The 25838-nt window shown below is 35.1% G+C and overlaps 1 protein-coding gene across 1 annotated transcript in view; it reads right to left on the minus strand.

Moving 5' to 3' along the window:
* ANO3 (anoctamin 3) overlaps positions 1–25838 on the minus strand; it is a 321270-nt gene that overhangs the window by 192739 nt on the left and 102693 nt on the right. Inside the window, exon 4 of the mRNA XM_058446923.1 lies at positions 14189–14307. Within this exon, the coding sequence (XP_058302906.1) occupies positions 14189–14307 (119 nt within the window). The remainder of the gene's footprint in view (positions 1–14188; positions 14308–25838) is intronic.

A 25838-nucleotide genomic window follows, 5' to 3' on the forward strand; every position in this document is an offset into this window, starting at 1 on the left:
TCAACTTGTGATTGAGTAAAGCCAGTTTTACTCAATAAAATATTTGAATTTGGGAATCTTATAATAATGTGTATTTTTTATTGCAGGAAACAAATAAAATTTAAAAATCACCTATATCCCAAGAAGTATTAAAAGTCTCTCTCTCTCTCTCTCTCACACACACACACACACACACACAATTATAACAGCTTTCTAGCCTGCTTTTTTGACTTTCTTGACTCGTCTCCCTGTCATTAAGTAATCAATTCCAGTGCGATTTTTCTAACTTCCACCTCTGTAGTTAGATATCTAAATGGTTTCCCCATTCTGATATGGGAAACTGTCTGATATAGTCACCGTACCTTTAACCAGTCTTGGCCAGCCACCTTCACCTTTGTTGAGTTGGATTACTCTAGTGTCGTCCCCCTCTGACATTGTTTCCCACCCAAAGGGGCAGAGTGATCTTATAAAAACAGATCTGTCCAAAAACCTTTAAACTTAGAATCAAATTCAAACTCCTCATCATAGACCCCTGCAGCATTGTGTCTGCTCACCTCTCTCTCACCTCTCCTCTCGGCCATCCTTGTGCTCAGTTTCTGTGTTTCTGCCACATAAGCACATAGCTTCTCAAACACATCTGGATACTTTCCACGCCAGGGCCCTCACATAGGTCACTCTTCTGCCTTGAATGCCACGTTCTTCCACTTTTCCCTCTGCTGACTTCTCATCTTTCATTTCTTGCTCTTAATACCTTCTGAGAAGCTGCTTTCCTGATCATTCAAGTAACTCCCCTTCTACCCTGCACCCACTTATGACAACTTTAAATAGATAATTATATGTAGGCTTATTTTCTTATTCCTCCACTAGACTACAAGCTTTGCACACTTAGGGATTTTGCTTATTTTATTCATCAATGCATACCCAGATTAGTATAGAGTCTGGCACATGGTGAATTCTCAAAATAGAGTACACTGAAGATATTAAGGGGAGAATTAAGACAATGGTTCTCAAATGTGCTATCTGCACCAATAGCATCAGAATCACCTGGAAACTTAAAAATGCAAATTCTCAGGCTTCAACTGGAGCTACTGTTATCAGAAGCTCTCAGGGGAGAGGTCCAGTTATCTATTTTTTTAACCAGCCCTCTAGGTAATCCTGACATTCAGTAGTTGTGCAACCACTGTTGTAAGGTATCTGTTTAGGAAGGGAACACACATATTTTGTTCAAAGATGATGTAGCCAGAATTTCTTAGAATGTGAGATTTGAACCTTAAATATCACTGAATTTAATCTCTCATTTTACTGAAAGAAAAGTCCAAGGATAATTTTATTTTATATTTTAATTTAACAATTAGTGATAATTCTGCTTATCAATTTACTTTTATGATAGTGAGACATACATATTTCTTATGAATATTAAGTATAATTATGCAGCACATACTTTTGAAAAGTTTTCAAATATGAAGCTCATTTTATACTGATAGCTGAGTATGTATTAATTTAGCTAAAATTAGGTATAATTTTATTGCAGTTTATTAGGTATAAAATTGCAGTTTATATTTCTCTCAAGATGGTTCAAACAATGAATTGGTCTAGATAATTTAACAGACACTGTATCTCTGTGATTAATTTTGCCCATATTGATTTTATGTTATTAAGGGGGAAGCAATAGTTTCCTATGAAGTGTCTTATGAAATCTGGTTCAGTGAGCAATGTAGTATCATAGAGTTAACAAAAAAAGCTAGATTAATTTTATTCAAATTAGACTTCAGATTGGATCCAAAACACCTGAGCTATCTGACCTAGGTTAACTGGATAAAGTGTGATGCTGAATACCATATGATAAGACATGTATCCATGGGAAGAATAAAAATCATGAAGCAAATGTAAATACTCTACAAAACTTAAAAAAACTAAGAAGGAAAGAAAATATTAATTGAATTTCCATTATGTAATGGTATTATACTACGTGCTGTTTCTTAGACTGTCTTATATTATTCTCTTTCCACCAATTTTTCCTTTTTATTTAAATCATAGGTTCTCTAGTTTATCTAATGAAGACACAAAGCCAATTCTTTCTCAAAAGAATAGTCTGTGATTAAGCATAGACTATGATTTTCTATTGGGTTTTCAATACAGTAAACATTTTTAAATATTATATGTGAACTTTAAATATTCCCTTAGTGGAAGTAATTTACAGAGAATACATTTGAGTAGAACTTTTCTCATCACTGATTTTTATATTTTTAATATTATGTAAGAAACCAGTTAAGTACTTATTTTTCATAAAGAACACTTATTTCCACATCAGTGATTATCTATGCTACATGATCTTATCTTTAATGTAGATGTAGAAATGGAAATTTTCCAGATGGAAGCATCTGACATTTTTAAACCAAAACAAGAACTGAGTCAAAATTAAGTTTCTTATTACCTTTAAAACTGTGAGAAAATAAAGACAGCAGGTTGAAAACATTTTGTTCTCTAGCTTACATCACAGTGAACTTCGTACCTGATGTGATTTATTTATTTTAACATTTAACACTATGAGATATGCTCCTTTAAATTCAGATGTTTTTCTGACTTTCTATTTTGATTAAAATCAGTTAAAATATTGTATAAAATTATTAAGAAAAATTGAAAATATTTTAAAGATAAATATATCTTATGTTTTTGAATAAAAAACCATTTTGGAGTAGATGCTGTAACTATTTCAATGAAATCAATAAATACATTTAAAAAGACAAAACTTCACAGGTGATACTTGGTTCACATGCAAGATAAACAGATATTTTAAAAATAACACATTTAGATCATACTTTCTTTACTTTAAAATACATATCTAGTATTCTGAAATTATAGGTGCACTCATTTCCAATTCTGAAATCAATATTAATTTCTCTCAATTGGCTTCTCTACATATGTTTAAGAAAATAGAAAAATAGTATAGAATTCCTAGACTGATGCACTTTTAAACATACCACAGTCAGAATTCTGAGTTCAGCTGCATTTGGAATCCTTCATTGCTGACAACAGTCTCAAATGACAATCTTCTTTAAAGCACTCTTCAGTGTGACAACTGAAAGTTCTCCCTTTCACCGCCTGCTTTTTCCATTAGCTAGAATGTTACATACTGAGTGCTACACAAAGCATTTGACTGGAGGGTTTTTAGCCTACTCTTTAAATGCCTGAATTTGAATAATCTTTTTAAAGATAACTCATCTCTTTATAAGAACATCTGTATTTTTTATTAATTTCATTTTAGGAGTTGGTTATAGGGTGGAATAGGGGGCTGCCTTCATGTGTCATTGGTTAATGTCTATGCATGAGTCACCTAAGTGACATTTAGTCATATGTCAGTGACATTTTTATGATTTTACTGTCAATTATTAATAATCTATTGTATGTGCCATTTGAATGAGCTGGGCAGATTAACATGGAAGGTGGGAGGTCTGATAATAGTGGTCTGGAAAATACAACTAACTTTTTAAATGGTGAACTAGGTAACACTTTTTTGATAGTGGAGTGGAGTTCACCAGGAATTCCTATAATTTTTTTTTTTCTGGTTTTAAAGGAAATTGCCTCATTTTCTTGTTCACTGGAGAAAGGTATAATAGAAAGCTTTGTGGTTTCTGAAAAATCCTGCATGTGTTAAACTTGACATTGCATTATATTGTCTCTGAGCCGCACATAATATGATTGTAATCTCAGAGCACAACTGTCACCTAAAGGTAAACAAGCAAATAAAATTGAATGCTTTTGTCCTCATTTACTTTACATCCACATAAGAGATGCAACAGAGGATTACATTTATTTCTGTTAAAAAAGCCTCTGTAGGGCAGCTTGTAATTGGAACTGACAAGACACTGAACCTAAGAAGTAACCACTTAATGTATATGGTCTTGAGTTAATAAGCATGCTTTAAAATTGATTTTCTAGTAGGTTCAAGAAATAGAAAAAATAACTTCACACAATGTTTGAAATAGTTAAAGAACAAATGGTATATTACTCTAATATGTAGGTTTAAATTGTCTATGGCATGAAGGGATTAATGAAATCAAATGGGTTTCCATGACTGAAACCCTCATCTGGAATCCTGGTTTGCATCATGCAAGAAGTCAACCTCCACAACAAAACAAGAATTAGTTTTTTAAAACAGAAGTGTCAGAAACTATTCAGTAAACACAACAGTGCTTTATTCTGTAGGTATTTTCTTCTCTACAGTGATAATTGCTCAAAATATTCATATTTTGATTGACTCTGGTGAGGTTAAGAAGGCTGTGTGCTGAAATATATGGAGAAAGATGACATGGGAAGATGAAGGGCTATAAGCCGCAAGCTAGGGACAAGTGTTTTAAAATTTATCAGGATTTAACTAAGCACAGGAGCCTCAATTTTATTATATTTTCTTAAGTATGAAACATTGAAAAAACCCACAATATTCATGCTCCCTAATAAACATAATTTTCCAGTAATGTGAACATGACCCCTAACTACCCAATTCACTTGTCTCGTGGCTTCTATGGTCCCTTGCATGCACCTCCATTATGTGCAGTGTAGCACAGTGCTTGACAGTGTGGTCCCTGTGTATAATTCCTGCCTCCTCCTTACCAGCTGTGTAATAACAGGAAAGTTACGTAGCCATCTAAGCCTTCATTTCCTCACCTATGAAATGGGGGTAAAAATAGACCTTACATTTTAGAGTTGTGATGATAGAAAAGTAGAAGTCATTAAAATCCCTGTTAAGGTCCCTAATAAATGTTACCTGTTGTAATCATTTAACATTATTATTATTAATACTGAAACTTCCAATCCAATGTCCGCAGCCTGGAGGGCTTGGAGGTGACAGATTAAGGAGGTAGATTTGACTTTCAGTATGGTCAAATAACATGGTTTCTGATCTGTCTTCTCTGGCTGCTTTCATGTCTGAACAACTAGAGAACTATTTGATTTGAGCCTGTGATTGATTGAATGTTTAAATATCAAGTAGAACCATTATCTGCACCATTTAACTGGAATGCCCATACATTAATTTATTGAATTTACTTTCACATCCCATCAAACTATGTATACTTTTTTGCAGAGAAGTTATTGTAGCTCTCATTTTAGAGCTAACATCCTCCAGGGAGGCTTAGGAGATATATCTCCCAAAATAAATTCTTAAGTACTCATAGGAAAAACAAATTGGTGATTTGAGAAACCTCTGTGTTTAATTACTGAGACATTAGTGTCAGGGGAGAGAAAACACCTTTGACTTATTTTTTGTTTCTTTGTATTGCATATGAAATACGACTTCCTAAATAGACAGGTACATTTTTTTCCCCTTACAGTCTTTCAGGGAACTAAAGGCATCTACCCCAACAAATCCATCTCTCACTTAATTTCATTGTCTCGGGTAAATCGTCTCATGTCATGACTTCCTAGCCCTCTGCTGTAGACATGTTTCAGCTCTACACACAGCTGCTGGCAGCTATAGGAGCTTTTGTGGAGAGTTTTATTTGTTTTGTGGTGGTGGTGGTGTTGCTGCTTATTTCGTATTTTGATTGGTAAGGGGCGTTCCCATACTGTAATAGATTCAGCTGAAAATACTTAGTCTACTTATTATTATTTGATCCCAAGGAATAGAAACTATTATTTGACTACTTTTGCTGAGGTTTAGTGATATTATATTTGTAACAAATTATCTATTTTTACTTAGGGGTTTGTTGATACAAGAATAAATTGCAAACAGGTCAATCTAGTTACAGGAGGTTGTGAATTAGCCACACAATTTAGAGCTGCCTTACTTCAGAGTAATGTTTCAGGGTTTTGGAAAGAGATAAATCTCTGAGAGTATATCTCAGAGATTGAACTGGAGACAGAAAAGCCGAGTCTAGAGTTAAAGAGACATGCCACAATACAGCTCTGGTTCCACCTAGCTTAGAGACTTGGGCAAGAAACGTTTCTGTTAATTCCTTATTTCCTTGTTTGTCAAAATGAAAGTATTACTACCTACTGTCATTGAATTATTGTGAAACGAAACTTAGATAATGTATATAAAGTGCTTACCACAGCTTCTGGTGCATAAGTGATCAGTGCATATTAGGACAAAGAAACTGAAATGCTACTTACCATGGTTATTGGGCTAAAAATGGTGAAGTCCTGAATTGCTACTGTCATGCCAGTGTAACAAAATGGAAAAACTGGTTGGAAAACAAGACTATCTTATTTTAAATCCTGGCTCAGTCAGTCATTAGCTATATGAGATTGTAAAAAGGTAATGATATTATAATATTTATGGCTTAAATCTATGAATACCTAAGTTTTATGTCCTTTGAATTTTACCGCCCAGTGTTAAAAACTATAAACATCTCTTATATATCATTCTAAATATTTTCCCCATGAAAACCAGCTAGATATTTTTATAGAATTGGCATTATACTGCACATATTTTTTACAACCATTTTATTATATAATTATACACTGTGATCATGTCCTATTATCCTTAAATAGTTTAGAGATTTTCAACATAGTACTGCCTTGTCTGAGGGCATTACGAATTACTATTTTAAATGTTATCGTTTACTCTTGACTCTGGAAGTGGTCCTCCCCCACCACAAATTACAATGTGAGAAACATTCTTAAACAGAATTATTTGGGCTAACTTCTTGCTTTTTTTTCCTGTTTTTTGAGAGGGTCTCCCTCTCTCTCTGTCAGGTTGGAGTGCAGTTGTGTAACCATGGCTCACTGTAGCCTCCACCTCTCAGGCTCAAGTGATCCTCTTGCCTCTGTCTCCCGAGTAGTTGGGACTACAGGACCTGCCACCATACCCGGATAATTTTTATATTTTTTCTGTAGAAACAGGGGTTCACTGTGTATCTCAGCCTGTTCTCAAACTCCTGGGCTCACACTCCAGATTACTTATCTGTCCTCCTCAGCCTCCCAAAGTGCTGGGATTATAGGCATGATCTACCACACCCAGAAATCTGGCTAACTTCTAATTGCATTCTCTGCATAAATTCCTAGAACTAATCAAAGGGCAAAATTACTTTTAGGTACTGAACCCTCCTTGTGAAATTGTTTTCCAGAAAATTTGGCTCAATGTACATATCGGCCAGCAAGGAATAAAAATGATAGCCTATAGTTTAAAAGTACAATGAAACCTAATACTGATATAAACATTTTCTAATTTGGTTCAAAAATCATTGCTTACATTTGTATTTCTGTAATAGTACAGCTGATCATTATATATGTTAAAATTAAATTGCTTTTCAATTTATTTCATTCTTACATTTATAAATTACATTATAATGTCTGTGTGAATTAAGAATATTAGTCATTCTTCTGGCATATATATATCTTCCAGCATGTGAGCTGATCACCACATCTTAAGCTTGTCTCTTTTTAATTTTATCAGAATTGTGACACTGATATATTTAGTATCTAAATAGTAATTCTATCCATGCTTAATTTTATCATTGATTTTAAAAGGCCATTTAAAAAGGCTATTTTTCTATTCTGTCATTAGAAAAAATGTTTATTTTTGTTTTGCTTTGTTTTCAGTATATTCAGTTTGAGTATACCTCTTTAGCTCTTCAGTAATTCAAGATGTGAGATGTCATCTAAGAATATTTTAACTCTTTCCAAATAATTGACTAGTTGTGAGAACATTTGCATGTTTTTGAATGATTAATATTTATTTCCTGATGTGAAATGCTACCTTTATCATAATATATACACCACTCCCTCACATGCATGCACACACACACACACACACACACACACACACACCCCCCCAGGTTTAAGCAGTCTACAGAAAATCTGAAGCAACTCTGAAAACTCTTGTACTAAATCTTTTGGAAAATTTACACTAGCAATCAGCTAATGAAGAACAAGTCTTCACCATTTACTAAGAAAGGTTTCCAAGGGTTAAACTAAGTACTTAAATGGCACAAGGAAGGGAGATTCCTTTTAGGATTGCAGGGAGGATAATGCCTTTTCAGTATTTCAGAGAATACAAAGACTCTCAAAACAGGACCGGATTACTTTGGACTGATTGAAAAGGAGACTTCTTAATGTTAGGTAAGAAGATAAATTTAAAAACATGGACAAAAAGATTAATAAGCCAAGGTGATTTTCTGTGTGACCCATGTTTTACATGAAAATTAAATATTTAGGATACCACTTAATAATATAAATAAAAGGTTACTTCAAGTACTAAAGTTAAATGAATATTAATATTTTCTTTAGAAACTGACTATCCCAAGAAGTAAAATTTATTCTCTTAGTATTTCATGTATAATCTTGTCCATTAAAGCAGCCATATAGAGCCAAGTTAGTCACTCATCTTGTAGTTTGTCATCACCATCTCACAATATCTGGACAAAAATAAGAAGTAGCACGTTCAGAATACTAAGTCCTATACACAATTTGGAGGCAAAGAGCCATTTAGGCAAATGAAATAGTTCCTGACATCCACATTGTTAGGTAACAGGGGTACCTTAATGGCACCGGTTCCGGGTTCTTCTCCCCTCCTTGACCAGGCACTGTCTGAACCCGCCAAAGGAGGGCCAATCAGAATGAAGCATCTCCCGCCTTCCCTTGGGCCCGCCCCACGTAGGCCCAAGGGATATAAAACCCAGCACACCAGCAGCTCTCTCCTCTCCTCTCCTCCTCTCTTTCTTCTCTTCTCTTCTCTTCCTTCTCCGCTCGATACCTCCAATAAAGATCTCTTGACCGTGAAGGGTGTAGTCTGATCCTTGCCCGGCCTCTTTCACACATAAAAGGTATGCTGTAGAAGACTACAAGAGCCATCTCTTTCTCACCTTCTCCATCATATGACCAGTGTCTCCAGTCCTAGAGAAAATTATTTCTAATACCCATTGAGATAAAGATGAGTGCACCATCTGCCAATGCCAGTTGACACAGTCAAAGTGAATGGCCTTGTGATCTAATTTTAATGAACTGCTAAAATATTTATGTCCAGATTTTCCTTGTCCATAACCTTCTTCCTGTTTGATTTGATACCCAATATCTTTTCAAAGGTGAAGTCACTGTAACTGAAAAATAGATTAATATTCCCAGACTCATTAATGGCAATATCTGTAGTTAATTTGGGCATCATAAGTGACAGTGGTGAACCCATGAAATATCCCAGCTGGGACCAAAAGAGCTATGCAGCTGAGCTTCACTAATGCCCACTACAGATGCCATGGATTCTTTATCATAAGCTTATTCCTGCTAACCTAGATTAACTATAGATAATCCCTGTAAATTGACCACATCTAGAGGCCTCAGCTAGTATGTAGGATGTGGCTCCTTGGTGGAGAGAGGGATTCTAGTTTTGAGGATCATACAGTTTGGCAGTAGGACCTCATTATCTTCAAATGTTCCCAGTGTTCTCCATATTGATGAAACAAGAAAAGGCGGTATTTACCCAAATCATCTTAAAAACAATCCCCCTAATTTGCTCTAGAACTTTGCTTGCAGTCAGGCCAGGTCCTTCAGTCTATGGATTTTGGGGAATGTTCCTTTCCTTTCATTACAAAATGCTTCCTTCAATTGCTTAGCCACATAGGGATGAAAAAGCCTTTTGTCAAGAGATAAGACAGAAAGTAAATTGGTCTTAAAGAAAAGTTTTATAGCAGAAATATCTGCACTCTCATATTTATTGCAACAGTATTCATAACAGTCAAGATTTGGAAGCAACCCAAGTGTCCATCAGCAGGCGAATGGATTAAAAAAAAAGAAGTGGAACATATACACAATGGAGTACTATTCAGCCATAAAAGAATGAGACCCTGTCATTTGCAACACTACGGATGGAACTGGAGGTCATTATGCTAAGGGAAATCAGTCAGGCACAGAAAGAGAGACTTTTCATGTTCTCACTTATTTGTGAGAGCTAAAAATTAAAACAATTAACTCAGAGATAGAGAGTAGAATGACGATTACCAGGGGTTGGGAAATGTAGGGCAAGGGGAGAGGGGATGATTAATGGGTACAAAAAATATTTTGAAAGAAGGAATAAGATCTAGTATCTGATAGCACAACAGGGTGACTATAGTCAATACTGATTTACTTGTACATTTTAAAGAGTATAATTGGATTGCTTGTAACACAAAAGATAAATGCGTGAGGTGATGGATACCTCATTTTTCCCAATGTAATTATTATATTTTGTATGCCTGTATCAATATACCCCATATACCTCATAAATATATACATTTACACTATACCCAGAAAAATTAAACATGTTTAAAACATTGTATGTTTGTGACTGCTGTTAACGATAAACACATTTTGATTAATAGTAATCTTGGAATTTTACCTTAATTCAATGTTTTCACAAGGAAGGCACTTTTGTAAATAGAGTTTTTTAAAAAAACAATTTTAGAAAGTTTTAGATAGGTTGCTTAAATACCATGTGATTTCAGTTATGCTATTTAAAATATACTTGGGCTCCATAGAATTAAATGCATGCTGTGAATATGCTGTGTCAAACTCTGCGACAATTTTGCAAATCTTCCTAGACACTGAGGAAGAATTAACTTCCTATTAACAATCATTGGTATTAGCCAGTGTGTCATCCTTTAACATTTATGGTTGTCTCCATTATCTCTTGCAGAGAGACAAACCATCCCCAAACAACTCTTTGGCTCATGATTCTGTGCACAGGCTGCACTCAGCGGGGTACTTCTTCTGGTCTCAGTTGAGATTTTTCATAGGTCTGATTTTCCTGGCCTTTGCTGTTGGATTCTCTCATCTCTCTCTGCCTCATTTGGGGCAACTGTGCTTATTAGCCTCTGGTCCCTGTGGTCTCTTATCCTCCTCAAGACTAGCTCTGTCTTATTCACATGGTAAAGGGAGAATCCCAAGAGAAAGAATGGGAGTTGAAGATCCGTTGAGTTCAAGTCTCAGGGCTGGCGTAGTGTTACTCCTGCAACAGTCTACTGACAAACACGAGGACCAAGGCCTGTTCAATAGACTCTATCTCTTGATGGGAAGAGCTGCAAAATCTCATTGAGAATAGAGTGGATATAGGAAAGAAAAGATTGTGGCCAAATTTATATCTACCACAATGCCTCTGAAATATTTAAATATGACTTCTATTGTAAAGCTTGAGGCTAACTAAATACAGATTTAAACCATGTTTAGTGCTGCCTCTAATTTCTGGAATCTCATGGATTTCCCAATTGATATGCATGTCTGAATTGCTAAAGTGCATCCCAGTTAGTACTTGGATAGCAAAGGCTATTTACTGTTTGCCATATTGGTCCTAAAGTACCATACCAAGCTTTGTGCATTATAATTTCACAATAAATAAAATATCTTATTTATCAATGTCCCTTCATCATAGTAGATATCAAAATTACAGACCCTTTTGATCTGTAAAATTTTGAATAATTTCAATATAAATAACATGCTAAAAACTTATGATCTGAAGCAAGATATTCTAAAGATACAATGCATTGTTCTGAAGATTAATTCTAAAGCAAACTATAGTTACTCATAAATACATTAGCTTACAAAACTATTACAAACAGTGCATATGTACCTGACAAAAATTAAAATTCACTACCACAACTCAACTCAGAAAATGTTTGCACAATGATTGATAAACCAAATGTTTAAACACATATATAGTCTATTTACACAACTCCTAGTAAATTAGTCAGATGTTTCTCTGTATTTCTTTGTTTTTACGTTTCACAACTCAACAGTGCTTCCTCATAAATTCAATATAAGACATCAGGTTGCAGGACTTGGGGTTATTTCCTATTATTTTAGTGTATAGCTGATAGCAAGCTTGTTAGAAAGCTTTGTTTTCTGTAATTTAATACTTGTCATTACTCACTATGTAGTTTGTATTAGGAGTTACTTTCCCCCCTTCAGGTTTGTGCCCCCTTTCTGTTGACTCCTCATAAATTTGCTTTGTCATCACTAAAATGATCTCTTTGCAAATGAGTAACTTTTGTGTAGAAATAAAATATTGGTTACGTTGCATAATATGCACAATGCAGATTACAACAAGTATAATTGTCACATATGAATGATGCTATAAGGCACACATCTTCAGCCATATAATTTATCTATCTATCTATCTATCTATCTATCTATCTATCTATCTTCTATCTAAATAGGTTCATTTGAACCATAGGAAGTTTCTATTTGTAGGACACAAGTGAATAAAAATTGTCAATGTCATAAGATCTAACTTATATATGCTTTAATTTACACACACATACACACACACACATAATTTAATGGTGGGGTATAATAAGAGAAAGGCCAACAAGTTTATAAAGCACACAGGGTATACAGACACACAAACAATGAAAATTTAGGTTATTGCTTTTTCGAGGTTTCCTGTGACAAATGTACACAAAGGAACATGGTCTAAGTAGGTAATTTTGCTCTTCACTTGTAGATAAACTTTACAAGTAGACTACCAAAATGGCATTTAAACATTTTGGTTATTGCTCAAATAGAATTTGTGCTGCACTCAAAACTATAAAATGGATATAAGTGGACACATTTAATAGAAGCTAGAAGAACAAGTCACTCCGGTGTGTCATGATGTTCTACAGTTTGAGTGGAAGTATAATAGGAGAAGGGTATGTAATCAGGTAGATTTACTAGGGCATTAGAATAGGATATCTTGGATTGACCTATTGTGGTCTGTTACCATAGTCATACACCATTCTCTTATCATTAATGTTACAATCAATATGCATGCAGGTCCAACTTTTTTAAAACTTTGATATCCTAAAGTTCAAGTCTAGTCAAAGTGGAACTTGGGAAATTGCTACTGTTGAGAAGAAGTAAAATGGTGGATATCATTGATGGCATGTGGTAATTCTAGAAAAGCAGATAATACAAACTTTATTTAATCGTAGTTCATTTTCTAATTATTTCAGCATATTGTGTTTGTCTTCCAGTCACTGCTATATGCACATTAAGAAACAACATCTTAATTTCTCTTATAACTCCTCCTCTCAGTTCATTTGGAACAGTGCTTTACAGATAGTAGAGACTCTAAACATCCATTATGTTTATCAGACAGACACAGGGAGGCAGATTTAGTAACCATAGAAAGATAAACACCTGATTTGCAAAGATAATTATTGGCCCCTGATAGTGATCCAATTTAATAAAACCAAACAAACAGTAATAAAGAAATTTGGCACAATTATCCCTGCATCTATGTATTAGTTGGGTCTCATGATAGTAATATTTAGTCTCTGCCATATTTATTTACTAACACACTGGTGGGTGACTAATAAAGATATTTGCAAAATTAATCCAAGAAATAAAAAATCAAATATCACAGAGAAAATTGTATTCAACAATGTGATTATTAGCCATGCAGTGAAAATTGAAACCTAAGCCATTCCTTGTGTTAAACTGCACTTAATATCCAACTATCTTTTTTACAAAGGCATTTCGTTTTTCATCAGTACAAAAATGAAAAAAAAAAAAGTGAGCTTATCCTGAGCCAGGATTTGTCGTGAAAATCATCAAAAGGGAAATATGGATCAGTTACATTTGCAATGTTGAAAAGAAGCAGCATCTATTTTGTCTTCGGTATCTGATGGGAACACTCCCATGCTTTGAAGAGTCCATGAAAGCATTTTGTTTGAGGGATGGCAGGATTGTTGGAGCCAAGAGTTTTTAAAATTGAACTCTACCTCATTTTTGTATTGGTGAACTATAATTTCAATAAGGTATTCTCAATCTTTTGCTATGCACCAGACACTTACATGGTTATCTCATTTTGTCTTCCAATAATCTTGTCAAGCAGACAACCAGAAGCATATTTCAAGTTGAGAAAAACAATTCTCAGTGAGTTTAATTAGCCTTATCAAATTATTACAACTGGGTAGTAGAAATGGAATTTAAATCTTGGTTGATGTGATACTAAAATCCATGTTCTCATTAAGTCATGCTAAGAAAGATGAAGAAATAAAGCCTTAAAGAGACTATTAATGAATAATTTTACATTTTAGATTAAGTGTTTTAAACATTCTGTTTGAGAAATATGAATCAATATGACAAATATGAATATCATCTCTATATACCACTTTTTACTTCTGAGTTCTTAATGGTACATATTAACATGTATATTCTTTTATATTCTCCAGCAGAAAACCAAACATGTAGATGAATACTGTAAGGTTTTAAAAATGATGCTCTAAAAATGACTTATTGATAATTTAGTTCTCATTACCTTAGATAATTTTGTCTTGAATTCAGATTTATCTTTGATAACAAAGTCATTAATGAGACGAGATCGGTCATAAGTAGCGTGTTCTGATTCATTCGTGTAATCTTTATCTTTTCCTAGGGCTATAAAAGAAAAAGAGAAAGTTATATCCATTTCTATCTTTTTTTTCTTTTTTCATTAAACATACTAATCTCTCCTCTTTCATGTTTTCCCAGAGTTTAGCCTATATATATATATTAGAAAATATAAAAAAATTTGTGTGGCATAATTTTAAAATAATCCATACATTCAATAAATAAGCACACAAAAGTAACCACATGAAAGCTTGCCTATTATTTACTAATGCTGACACTGATAGTGACTTTCAGAAGAATTAAATGCATCTATGCTACTCAATGTACTTCAAATTTTTGAAAATAAAATTAGAACCATGAAAAAATCCCATCATTTGTTTTGAACTTGAAGATAGTGACATTTGTAAGAACTGTACAAGCATTTATTTGCTTAATTAAAAACTGCATTGATCTTGAGAGTCTGTTTTCTTAAAAGCTGGAAAAATTTTAAGGGTGCAAAAAGTCTGAGAAATAATAGAAAATATCTTAATAAACATTACAAGAAGTATAAAATCAGAGGATTAAAACAACTGTCAGGAAAGAACAGAGAACACTGAAAAATGATGGTTACTAGTGGAATAGCCAAAAAATAAAATGCTATAATATCAGTTACATATAAGGATGTATATGAACAATGAATAAGCTGTAATTAATGTAAAATAGTACAAAATAGGAAATCTCTATGGTGTCTATATGACCAAGAATTCTTGACACACTTCACTACATCTATATTTCATGTGATATAAATATCTCTTCAAATTAAAAAACAGATTGCTACATATTTAGCCTTTTCAAAGATATCAAAACATCTTAGAGTTATTAGATCAGTTGATATCTATTAAACATGAATTTTGACATGGAAAACTCTAGTGCTTTCAAGATTTCAGTCAATTCTTATTGTACAGAAGAAAAACAATTTTGTTTATAGTATATCCATTCCTTTATAAATAATGGTTAACTATTAAAACATAATATGTTACATCATGGGCAGCTAATAGTATCAGTTTCTTAGTGGTATAAACTAAAATTGTATAGATCATATTATGTCTTAGGATGCAGTTAATAGTCAGATATGTTAAGAAGCTCTAAGCTTTTAGTGGTTACACTTAGATCTATTAACCATACCTAACTCATTGATGGTTAACATTTGCTAAGTGCATGCAATAAGCCAGAAACTTTACCTGTATTATTTTCTTTCATTCTGATGACAACTTTATAAAGTGGGTATAATTTCTTCCTACATTTAGTAATAAGCATAAAAGGAACATGGAACATGCCAAAGTCACTAAACTAATAAGAGGTACATCTAAAACTGAAACAAATTCTCATCTGACTCCAATGGGGATGCTTGTGAATATAATAGTTTCCCCCATATTTAGGTAAGTTACATTGTATTCATTCAACTTTTGTTTATTAAACAATCCTGATATGCAAGATACTCTTTTACAAGTTGACATTAGAGTGGCAAACACAATTCTGCCTTCATAGAACGTTCAAGTAAGAGAAGAAATGCAATTTTAAAATAAGTAAAAAGTATGTCTTGTGGTCAGTGCATTTCAGAAAAATACTGTAGATAAGAAGGATGAAGGTGTGAAAGGAGTGGGGGGTGTCATTTTAGTAAAGAACATAGTAATATTTGAGCAAAGACACAGAGTGAGGCAGTTAGACACACAGATAAACTGGAGGAAGAATGATCAACACAGAAAATTTTAAAATGCACAATCTGGATTTGTATTGAATTGTTACCTAAGCGTGAAAGAAACTGAAATTTTGGAGTTATATTCTTGGAGCAGCTACCAAAACCCTACCATTGACTGTCAGTTTGTAAGGCATAGAGTGTTTTGTGTTTTTATTTCCTTACCAATCCTTTCTTCTCCTTTCCTTCCTTCCCCCTCCCCCCGCCCCCCGCAGGCACTCTCGAGCGTGCTGGCTCGCTTGCTCGCTCTCTCTCTCTCTCTCTCTGTCCCTGTCTTTCTCTCTGTCTCTCCATCATTTTCCCCATTGGTTATTAGAGAAGCAAGAAATCCTGGTTTGGTTAAACAGCAATTGGCAAACGGCATGTGCTGTTGGGGAGCAGGCACTGGCTTGTGGATCACAAGATGTCATTTCTCTAAATCTGCCACTTCCTTAGCATGCAATTTCCTTTTCCCAAGTCTCTAAGGGTCCTCTAAACTCTAAAATTATCTGAATGTGAATTTAATGCTTATAAAAGATAAAACGACAATTTATATTTATTTTCCATGGAACACAAGAAATTAAACCTATAGAAGTTCATTACTCATTTCCTGCTCCTATTCCACTCACAATTTAGTTTTCTAGGCAGAGATTTTTTTGTTTACTTTTTTCTTTAATTCCTATAACTCATCTATTTCTGGAAAAGAAATACACAGCATCATCTTGCTGGAGGAAAGCTAAATGAATTTTGAACATTTGCCAAATACCACCACATTAATCAAGTTTTTTCAGATCTTTTTTTTCCCCTACCCTACAGTGCTGACTAGAGCTAATCATTTTATTTTCTAAATTCCTTCACATTTGTTTTCTTTTTTTCTGCCCTCCCTTCCTTCCTCCCTTCCTTCCTTCTTTCCTTCCACCCACCCCCCTCTCCGCCCGCTTTCTTTTTCTTTTTCTTTCTTGGTATATTGGAGAAGTCAGCATAATATCTGGGTGAAAAAACTATCTGTACACCAAACCTCTATGACATGCAATTTACCCATGTAACAAACATGCACATATACCTCTTGAACCTAAAAGCTGGAAAGCAAAGAAAATTTTTCAATAAATGCGTATTAACAGAATAAAAATGAAAAAAGAAATATATAACAGAAGTAGAAAAATTCAAGTAAATTAAGAGAACAAATAATGTTAGAGTATGCAGATAGTTTTAAATCATTGTCCTGATGAATGACATACAAAGATATTGCTATGGCTTGGATATGGTTTGTTTGGTCCAGGTCTCATGTTGAAATTTGATCTCTAATGTTGAAAGTGAAGACTGGTGGGAAGTGTTTGGGTCATGGAGGCGCATCTGTCAATATGTTTTCAGAGCAAAACAGAGCACAACCGGAAATGCATTCTAAAATTATAATCTAAAAGAAAGAAAATCTGTGTTAGCAGGAATGTTCCTTTAAGCCTATGAAGAATAAAACGTAGAAACTATTGCCATCTTAATAAACAAGTTTATTCTAGTTACACAGGCGAAAACCCTAGGAGTGATCTTGACTCCTCATTTTCTCTTGTACCCTACATCAAATCCTTCACCAAATTCTTTTAACTTAGCATGAAGCATTAACTCTTTAGTACATATCACTCTTTAGCACATACTACTAACATGTAATGTGTTTTTACTTATTTGTCTTTGTTCATTATTTGTTCCCCTCACTAAGGTATTTTTTGTGAGCCTGGCCTGGCCTATATATATGTATGTATGTATGTGTGTGTGTGTGTGTGTGTGTGTACATTTTTTCCCACTTTTGTTGTCTTGTTTGTTGACTGCTTTCTCCTTAACATCTAGAACAGGGTCTGACACATAGTTACCATTCAATAAATGTTTATTGAATGACTAACTGGATTTAAATGCCCAAATCCTGTCTAAACTGTCTTTAAATTATGGCTCAAAGCTGATCATTTATCAACATCTGATTATAGTTAATTAAATGAACAGAAGTCCATTCGATTCTCCAAAATGTTCTTCCTGTATCCATCTTTTGCTCCTACCACATGATAGCCAGGGTGGCCCTTTTAAAAACCCAGATAATTGATATTAAATCTCTATTCAAACCTTCCAATAATTCTGCATCTCCAGGTAAAGCCATAGTCCATACAACAGCCCACTGGGCATATGCATCATCTAGCTCCTTACTATCATTCCTTGTCCAGCTCCTACAGCTCTACCCTCATGCCCTCCAATCCAGCTGCACCAGGTTATTTGATGTAAAGTATGTCCTCACTGTGGGGTTTTTGCACTTGCTTGTCTCTCTGCAGATAATGCTCAATCTCTGTTTTAGCCAGGGTTCTATTCACTTGTCACCTCATCAGAGAATCACTGTTTGACCATTATTTCTAAAATACAGTCTCCATAGTTCTCCCTCTGCTCACAATGCTTTATTATTTTTTATTATCAGCACCTGACATCAAATGATAACACACACACCCATATAAAACATATATGCTATATATGTACATATACATCAACATCTGGCATTGAATGTGTACATTTATATGTATAAATGTTGTATCTATCTCCTCCTAACTATAAGTGCTATAAGTGCAGTGACTGTTTTGTTCATCGCTATATCCTGATAATTAGTTCATTGTTAATTGTATCGTAATCTCTTAGTAATTGTTAAATTAACTAATAAATGAATGATATGCTTATATATGGGAATATTTTGCATCCATTAAATTGCTTTGCAGACTGACAATGTACAGAAATGCTTAAACTATTATCTTAAGTTAAAAAGCTGTTTTAGGCTATTCTCACACGTTTCATTTGAAATATAATTTTCCTTCTGAATGTAATTTTGTAAAACAATATAAATGTAAGGACAAACAGTGAAAAACTATAGTATGAAGGAAATGTAAAATGTGTTATCTATTTTAACTAGGTAGTGGTAGTCCTCTCTCCCTCACAGATATATTTTTTTCTTGCTAGGAGTTATTTGTATCATAACGGCAGAATTTAAAAAGCTTTTTAGAGTTAGTATTAGCATCAGTCAACATCTGAGAGCAACAGTGGAGACAGCCATATTGCATTTGGTTAATGAAGCTAATTATTCTGCCATCAGTGAGATCTTCTGAAACACAAATGAAACCTACTAATGTGTTTTGGTTGTTCTCAAGGGCACAGATCCTTATTTTTATGAAATCCTCCCCATGTGGTGATGACACATTTATTGCACATATGCCCAGAACATCAATTAAATATCAAATTAAAAAAATGTTTAAGCAATAGCACTAAATTACAATACCAAATATTATATTTCCTCTTTTTAAGATGACTTTCTCCCACATTGTAACATTTCTGAAATCATGGCAGTAACCTATTTTTCCTAAAAGCTCATTAATTCGATGATGCTTCCTATAATTGATAGTGTCTTAAAATCTAAAAAGATCAAAGAGTTAAGAAAAACAGATTTTCACAAAAAAAAAAAGACAACAGCTTTCTGGAACAGGTGGTAACAGTTACACAGTAAGTCTGATTATGACAAATAGAACTCTTGCTGTTCTCTAGTAGCAGAATAATAGGAAGGCATACATCCATAAAAAATGCAGTCTCAAAGCTCAATAAAATCGCTTCATATGTTGAAGAACAAAGGCTGACAGAATGGCAAGCGAATCAATATTGGTTTCAACAAATCCAAGTTAAAATCTTCGTTTTATCATTTGTTAGCTGGGTGGCAGTGGGTCCGTTACAGTTTTTTAACGTTAGACTTTAGAATAAAATAGTCCCATAGAATAGTTCCAAGGATTAAATGAAAGAATCTATGCATAGTTACTCAAACACATAAATATATATTCCTTTTGTTTGCTTTCAATTCACAATTAGAGTATTGAGACAACTACAAAAAAAATAAGTAATTTAGGGCTACCAAAAAGTCCTATCTTTCATTTTAAAGCCTAAGTAGATAGGAAACAATGTAATTACTTCGAGTATTCCAGTGGAAAATTTTAAATTTAATCCATAATCTGTTTTCTAATCATCAATTGTATGCTTCATGTTAAAAACTTATGCTGACTCAAGTGGGAATGCATTGTCTTTTAAATTTTGTTTGCATATTAGCATCAGTTCAAAACTTAAAGGAACTGACCAATATAATATAGCAGACTGTTATGATCACAACATAAACCTTACAGCTATCTCTGGGAGTAAAATCTTAATAGCTACATTATTCCAGCTCAGTCATTCTTCTTTACTATAATGTCATTTTATTTTGTTACTCTGTTACATTGTATTGTTTCAGCATCTGAAAATCGATGCTCTCCTTCCTGGAGAATTTTAAATGTGTGAGTAGATTATTATTTGGCCTTCACTTACTTGCAACTGTACAAACTTTCCATACCTTGCTAATAATGGCTTGCTCCAGGATTATCAGAATAGGTGATACTACGGGAGCACATGATAATAATGACCTAAGGTTATTTTCATAATTTCTGATTTATGTGTCATCTCTGATAAATATTGTCTAATTTTGAGTCTCACAACAGCTTTCACTACAATTCTGCTCAATTTCTGTTTATAAGAAGAAACTAATATTGATATCTCCATTTCTCAAATTGGAAAACTCAGGCAAAGATGGTATGTACCCAAGTAGTAAGTGACAGGGTTGGTACCTGAAACTGGACCTTTTGACCACCAATAAATTTCATGATTTTAAAAATTATCCTATAGAAGCTTTCTGTGAAGAATAAATTCATGAATGGTCCATACATGGCTTGCTCTGTGGTTAGGACACAATAACAACAAGGACCCAGACTTATTAATTCTTTGGGGTTCCTTTGTTGCCTACTTCTCCCTAGCCCTCTTGTTCTGAAGTACTACCACTAGCCAGTAGCAATGAGGGTACTGACAGAGCTGTGCTCCATGAACAACACAGGGAAGCAAATCCTACAGATAAACTGCTTTCCATTGTGTCAGTGTGCCAGCGTTTTCTACTCGCCATCTTTCCCTGCACTCTTCCAATCCTCACTCATCCACCCATGTGAGTGAGTGGATAGCTTGAACCAAGCAATATGAGTAAGACAAACATAAATCACAGTTATTATCTTCTAGTGAGCAGTCATCCAAAGTGCTATAATAGAAAGGAAGTAGCATCTCAATAACTATGTATTAAGGAGGACTTCAGTAAGACTGATGTTAGAAAGGCAATTCTACGGCTGGGCGCAGTGGCTGACCTCTCTAATTCCAGCGCTTTGGGAGGCCAAGCTGGGTGGATTGCCTGAGGTCAGGAGTTCGAGACCAGCCTGCCCAACATGGTAAAACCCCGTCTCTATTAAAAATACAAAAAATTAGCCAGATGTGGTGGTGGGCGCCTGTAATCCCAGCTACCTGGGAGGCTGAGGCAGGAGAATTGCTTGAACCTGAGGCAAAGGTTGCAGTGAGCTGAGATCATGACACTGCACTACTCCAGCCTGGGCGACAAGAGCAAAATACCGTCTCAAAAGAAAAAAAAAAAAAAGGCAATTCTACTACTTAAGAAGAGTTTTGTTTTAAGCCTTTAAATACTCTATATAAAGGTCTATCATCACAATTTAAATACAAAAGTGAATAATATTTAGATCAGGTCCTCAGCGAGAAAATTAACAAAGCACTAACTCATAACTAGTGAGAAAACTCACAGTGATAAATGACACCACAGTGAGCAAAAAAGGTGTATTCTACAGCAGACTTTCCAAAGAGGTGTGTGTGTGTGTGTGTGAGAGAGAGAGAGAGAGAAAGAAAGAGAGAGACAGAGAGAGAATGCTCTTTCATCCATTTGTCCTAATCTTAAAAGTATTCTTTAAGCACCTACTATGGGTCAGGTACTATTCTTGATTCTGGTGCTAAAGGTGGCAGCAAGATTGACAGTTTCTGTCTTCTGGAAACACAAAATTGGGGTGAATGACCTAAATAAATAACTTTAGGTAATCAGTATTATGGAGAAAAATCCATCAAGATTAGGAGACAGAAAGTAAGTCTGATGTGAACCCGGCTTATTTCAGTGTAGAGCCCTAGGATAAGCACATATTTATTGTGAACAAGGAACACAAGATGGTTGAGCTGTCTGCAGCTCGTGAGAAAAGGGAAGCATTAGGAAATGGCCTAGAGAGACCAGACCCAGATTCTGTAAGGTCTCTGAATACCAGAGTGAGTTTGTATTTTAAATGTAATGGGAAACCTGTTGAGACAGGAGCACAGAAATGATGGGATTTAATCTTCCTTTTATTAAACCTTTCTGTGAGTCCTGCGTGGAAAATCATCTATAAGGAGGCAAGATTTTGAGCAGGGAGATCTGTTAGGAAGTTATTGTACCAGCGTACCAAGAGAAGGTAGCAGACGGACCCAGGAGCAGCAGTGAATGTGGTAAGCAGTAGTCAGATTCTGAATATATTTTGAAAATTGAGGCAATATGTGTTCAATAAACAATTGACAAGATTTACAATTGGACCTTATGGCATAGAAAGGAGCTTATGTGTTCAATAAACAATTGACAAGATTTACAGTGACTGTGAGACTGTCATAACTGAAAAATATGTTCCTTCAGTGTAATTCCCTCATTTCTGTAATCTTAAGTAGGTTAGGAATATTAGAAGAAAGTTATTTCTTAATGCCATCTTCATATAAAATGCTTCTAGGAAAAAATAATGGGAATTAGTGGATATTATCTATGGAATGAAAGTTATAGAAGGAAAGCAAAATCACCATGTACTCCTTTTTGACCATAACTATTTAAAGAAATAGACCAATGCGTATTCCACTGAGCTAAGCTATTATGTTTGTAGAAAGCAAATAGATGTTTCAGAACTCTAATATGAACCCATTCCTGAGGAAGTCATTTTATAACATTAGCAAAATGTTGATTTCATAACAAGATTAGATAGATGTGTGTTTGGGTTGGTTGGACTCAAATTATGCTGGTCTTAATGAGCCCTAAATATTTTTTTTTTTTTTTTGAGACGGAGTTACACTCTTGTTGCCCAGGCTGGAGTGCAATGGCACGATCTCGGCTCACCGCAACCTCCGCCTCCTGGGTTCAAGCGATTCTCCTGCCTCAGCCTCCCTAGTAGCTGGGATTACAGGCATGTGCCACCACACCTGGCTAATTTTATATTTTTAGTAGAGATGGGGTTTCTCCATGTTGGTCAGGCTGGTCTCGAACTCCCGATCTCAGGTGATCTGCCTGCCTCAGCCTCCCAAAGTGCTGGGATTACAGGCATGAGCCACCGCGCCCGGCCCTAAAATATTTCATTTCTAAGTTACCTGAGTTTATAGCCACATGGGCATGGGAAGAATCAAGCATCAGGCACTTGTTAACGTGGATTACTGTGTCCTTGTCATTTTCCAGCATACTGAGAAGAAAAAAACGTAGGCAATGGTAGTGGGGCTTCCAAGAGTAATAAATAAAATTATTGCCACACCAGGATTTCAAATTCACTGCTACAAGGATCAGCACTTTCGAGAATAATTTTGTGAGTGTTGGGGGGTATATGGAATGTTGCTCTGGCTTTGTGAGCTTCTTTATGAAAAATAGAATTAAAGGCCATGTGATGTCAATAAAAAATGAAGAAAACAAAAAATCAAAACTTTCCGACTCAATTAGCTTTTTAACTAATCATTACCCAAATGTATTTTAACATGCAGCTTTATCTTCACCTTGTACTTTCTGCCTGAAACTTATTAACATCTTACAGAACTAGTGTCTTTGGAAATCACTAACCACTTTTTACCTTAAGGCCTTTGTGCCTAGTGTGGTGATTAAAAGAAAAGGCTAGAGATCGAGGCTTTCTTGGTTGAAATCTCAGCTCTCCGTTGACTAGCTATGTGACATTTGGCAAATTATTTTCTCTCTTGGTGAATAAGTTTCCTCATCTGTAAAAAAAAGTGCTACCTAACTAAAAGGGTTGTTAGGAGAATTAAGTGAGATAAGACAGGTAAAGTGTATAATAATAAAGAGTCCAGTAAATTATTATTTATCATGCCATAAAAGTATCCCCCCACCCTTTTTTTTTTTTTTGAGGCAGAGTCTCACTCTGTTGCCCAGGCTGGAGTGCAGGGGTGTGATCATAGCTCACTGTAGCCTCCAACTCCTGGGCTCAAGTGATACTCCCATCTCAGCCTCCTGCATAGCTGGGACTACAGTCGTGTACCACCATGCTTGGCTAATTATTTTCTTTTTGTAGAAACAGGGTCTCACCACTTTGCTAATGCTGGTCTTAAACTCCTGGGCTTAAGCAGTCCTCCTGCCTCAGCCTCCCAAAGCACTAGTATTACAGGTGGGAGCCACCACACCCAGCCTAAAATCACTTTTGATGATCACAGAAACAGCTGTTTAGTGTAGATCTGTCTGGGCCCAACAGAATTTGGTGTGAAAGATAAGCTTAGTTAGTGACTGAATAAAGCAATGAACAAATATTTGTTGAACCCCCATGATGTGCTAGGAGCTATGATGAAGTTATACCTTTTTATTTATTTCAAGTCCTACTAAGAATGGCTCATTGATCCCTATTTACTAGTGAAATCACTAAAGCTCAGAGAGGTTAAGTAATATACTACAGTTACACAGTGGATATAAGAATAAAGATGTGACCAATGGCTGGCTGGAAAAATAACATTTTTTTTCATGATATATACCCATCCTGTTAGGGAGCCTTAGTAGAAATGTCCTTCTCTGAATCAACAAAGCCATTAATATTGTTTCCTTCATGGTTCTCATTTGGAACAATGAGAAATATCAATCCTTAATGAAACACTGACCACATGCAGTTAAGTCTGCCTCAGCATTAATATTCTCATGGGGCAGCTCAAAGTGGTTAACTGTAAAAAAGCCATTAATAGATGCATTAGTCAGGAAATTCCCACGCAATAATCAGCCCAATGCAGGAACCTGGTACTCTGCACGCTAAAGGCAAACTTAGAGAATGTAACTGCTTTGCATTTAAAAGAGAACATGTATTGACAAAATGCTTACTCATGCTTTATTTAACTGTACTCTTGGTATATTTGACATTATTTTACTTGGTTTCTTTTCAAAGATGATTAAAACACTCATATTAGGCCAGGCGTCTTCTTTTCAAAGACGATTAAAACACTTTTATTACGTGGCTCACGCCTGTAATCCCAGTGGGTGGATGCCTGAGGTGGGTGGCCAAGGTGGGTGGATTGCTTGAGGTTGGGAGTTTGAGACCAGCCTGGCCAACAGGGTGAAACCTCATCTCTACTAAAAATACAAAAATTAGCTGGGTGTGGTGGTGCGCACCTGTAGTCCCAGCCACTTGAGAGGCTGAGGCAGGAAAATCCCTTGAACCTGGCAGGCGGAGGTTGCAGTGAGCTGAGATCACACCACTGTACTCCAGCCTGGGCGACAGAGCAAGACTCTGTCTCAAAAATAATAATAATGATAAAATAATAAAAAAACCCTCATAGATATGCACCTAACTCTAAAAGAGTATTTCCCAGCCAGGTGTTACATCCAGTTGGATTCTTGAAATGCTTAGTGATACTACACAGTAAGCTGGAGATTGTACCTCACCTTCATTATAAAGGCAAACACCTCATCATTTATATGTATTTTAACTGCAGAAGCTGTGATGTCTTTCTAACTTGAATAAATGACAGATTGATGCTGGGGGATGCTAAAATAGTGAATATGAGATACAATGCCTGGAGAGAGATAAATACAGGTCAGCTGGAACAAATAACTGAGACACACAAAAGTGATGAGAAAAGAATCATAAAGTTACGAGCATCCAATTATGTTAAACATTCAGAGAAAGTGCTTTTTATATTTGGAATGGCAAGCTGTCAAAAATAAAATGCAAGGAATTAACTGGAAGGTTTTTCA

Source organism: Hylobates moloch, unplaced genomic scaffold, assembly GCF_009828535.3.
Source record: "Hylobates moloch isolate HMO894 unplaced genomic scaffold, HMol_V3 SCAFFOLD_11, whole genome shotgun sequence".
Taxonomy (NCBI): domain Eukaryota; kingdom Metazoa; phylum Chordata; class Mammalia; order Primates; family Hylobatidae; genus Hylobates; species Hylobates moloch.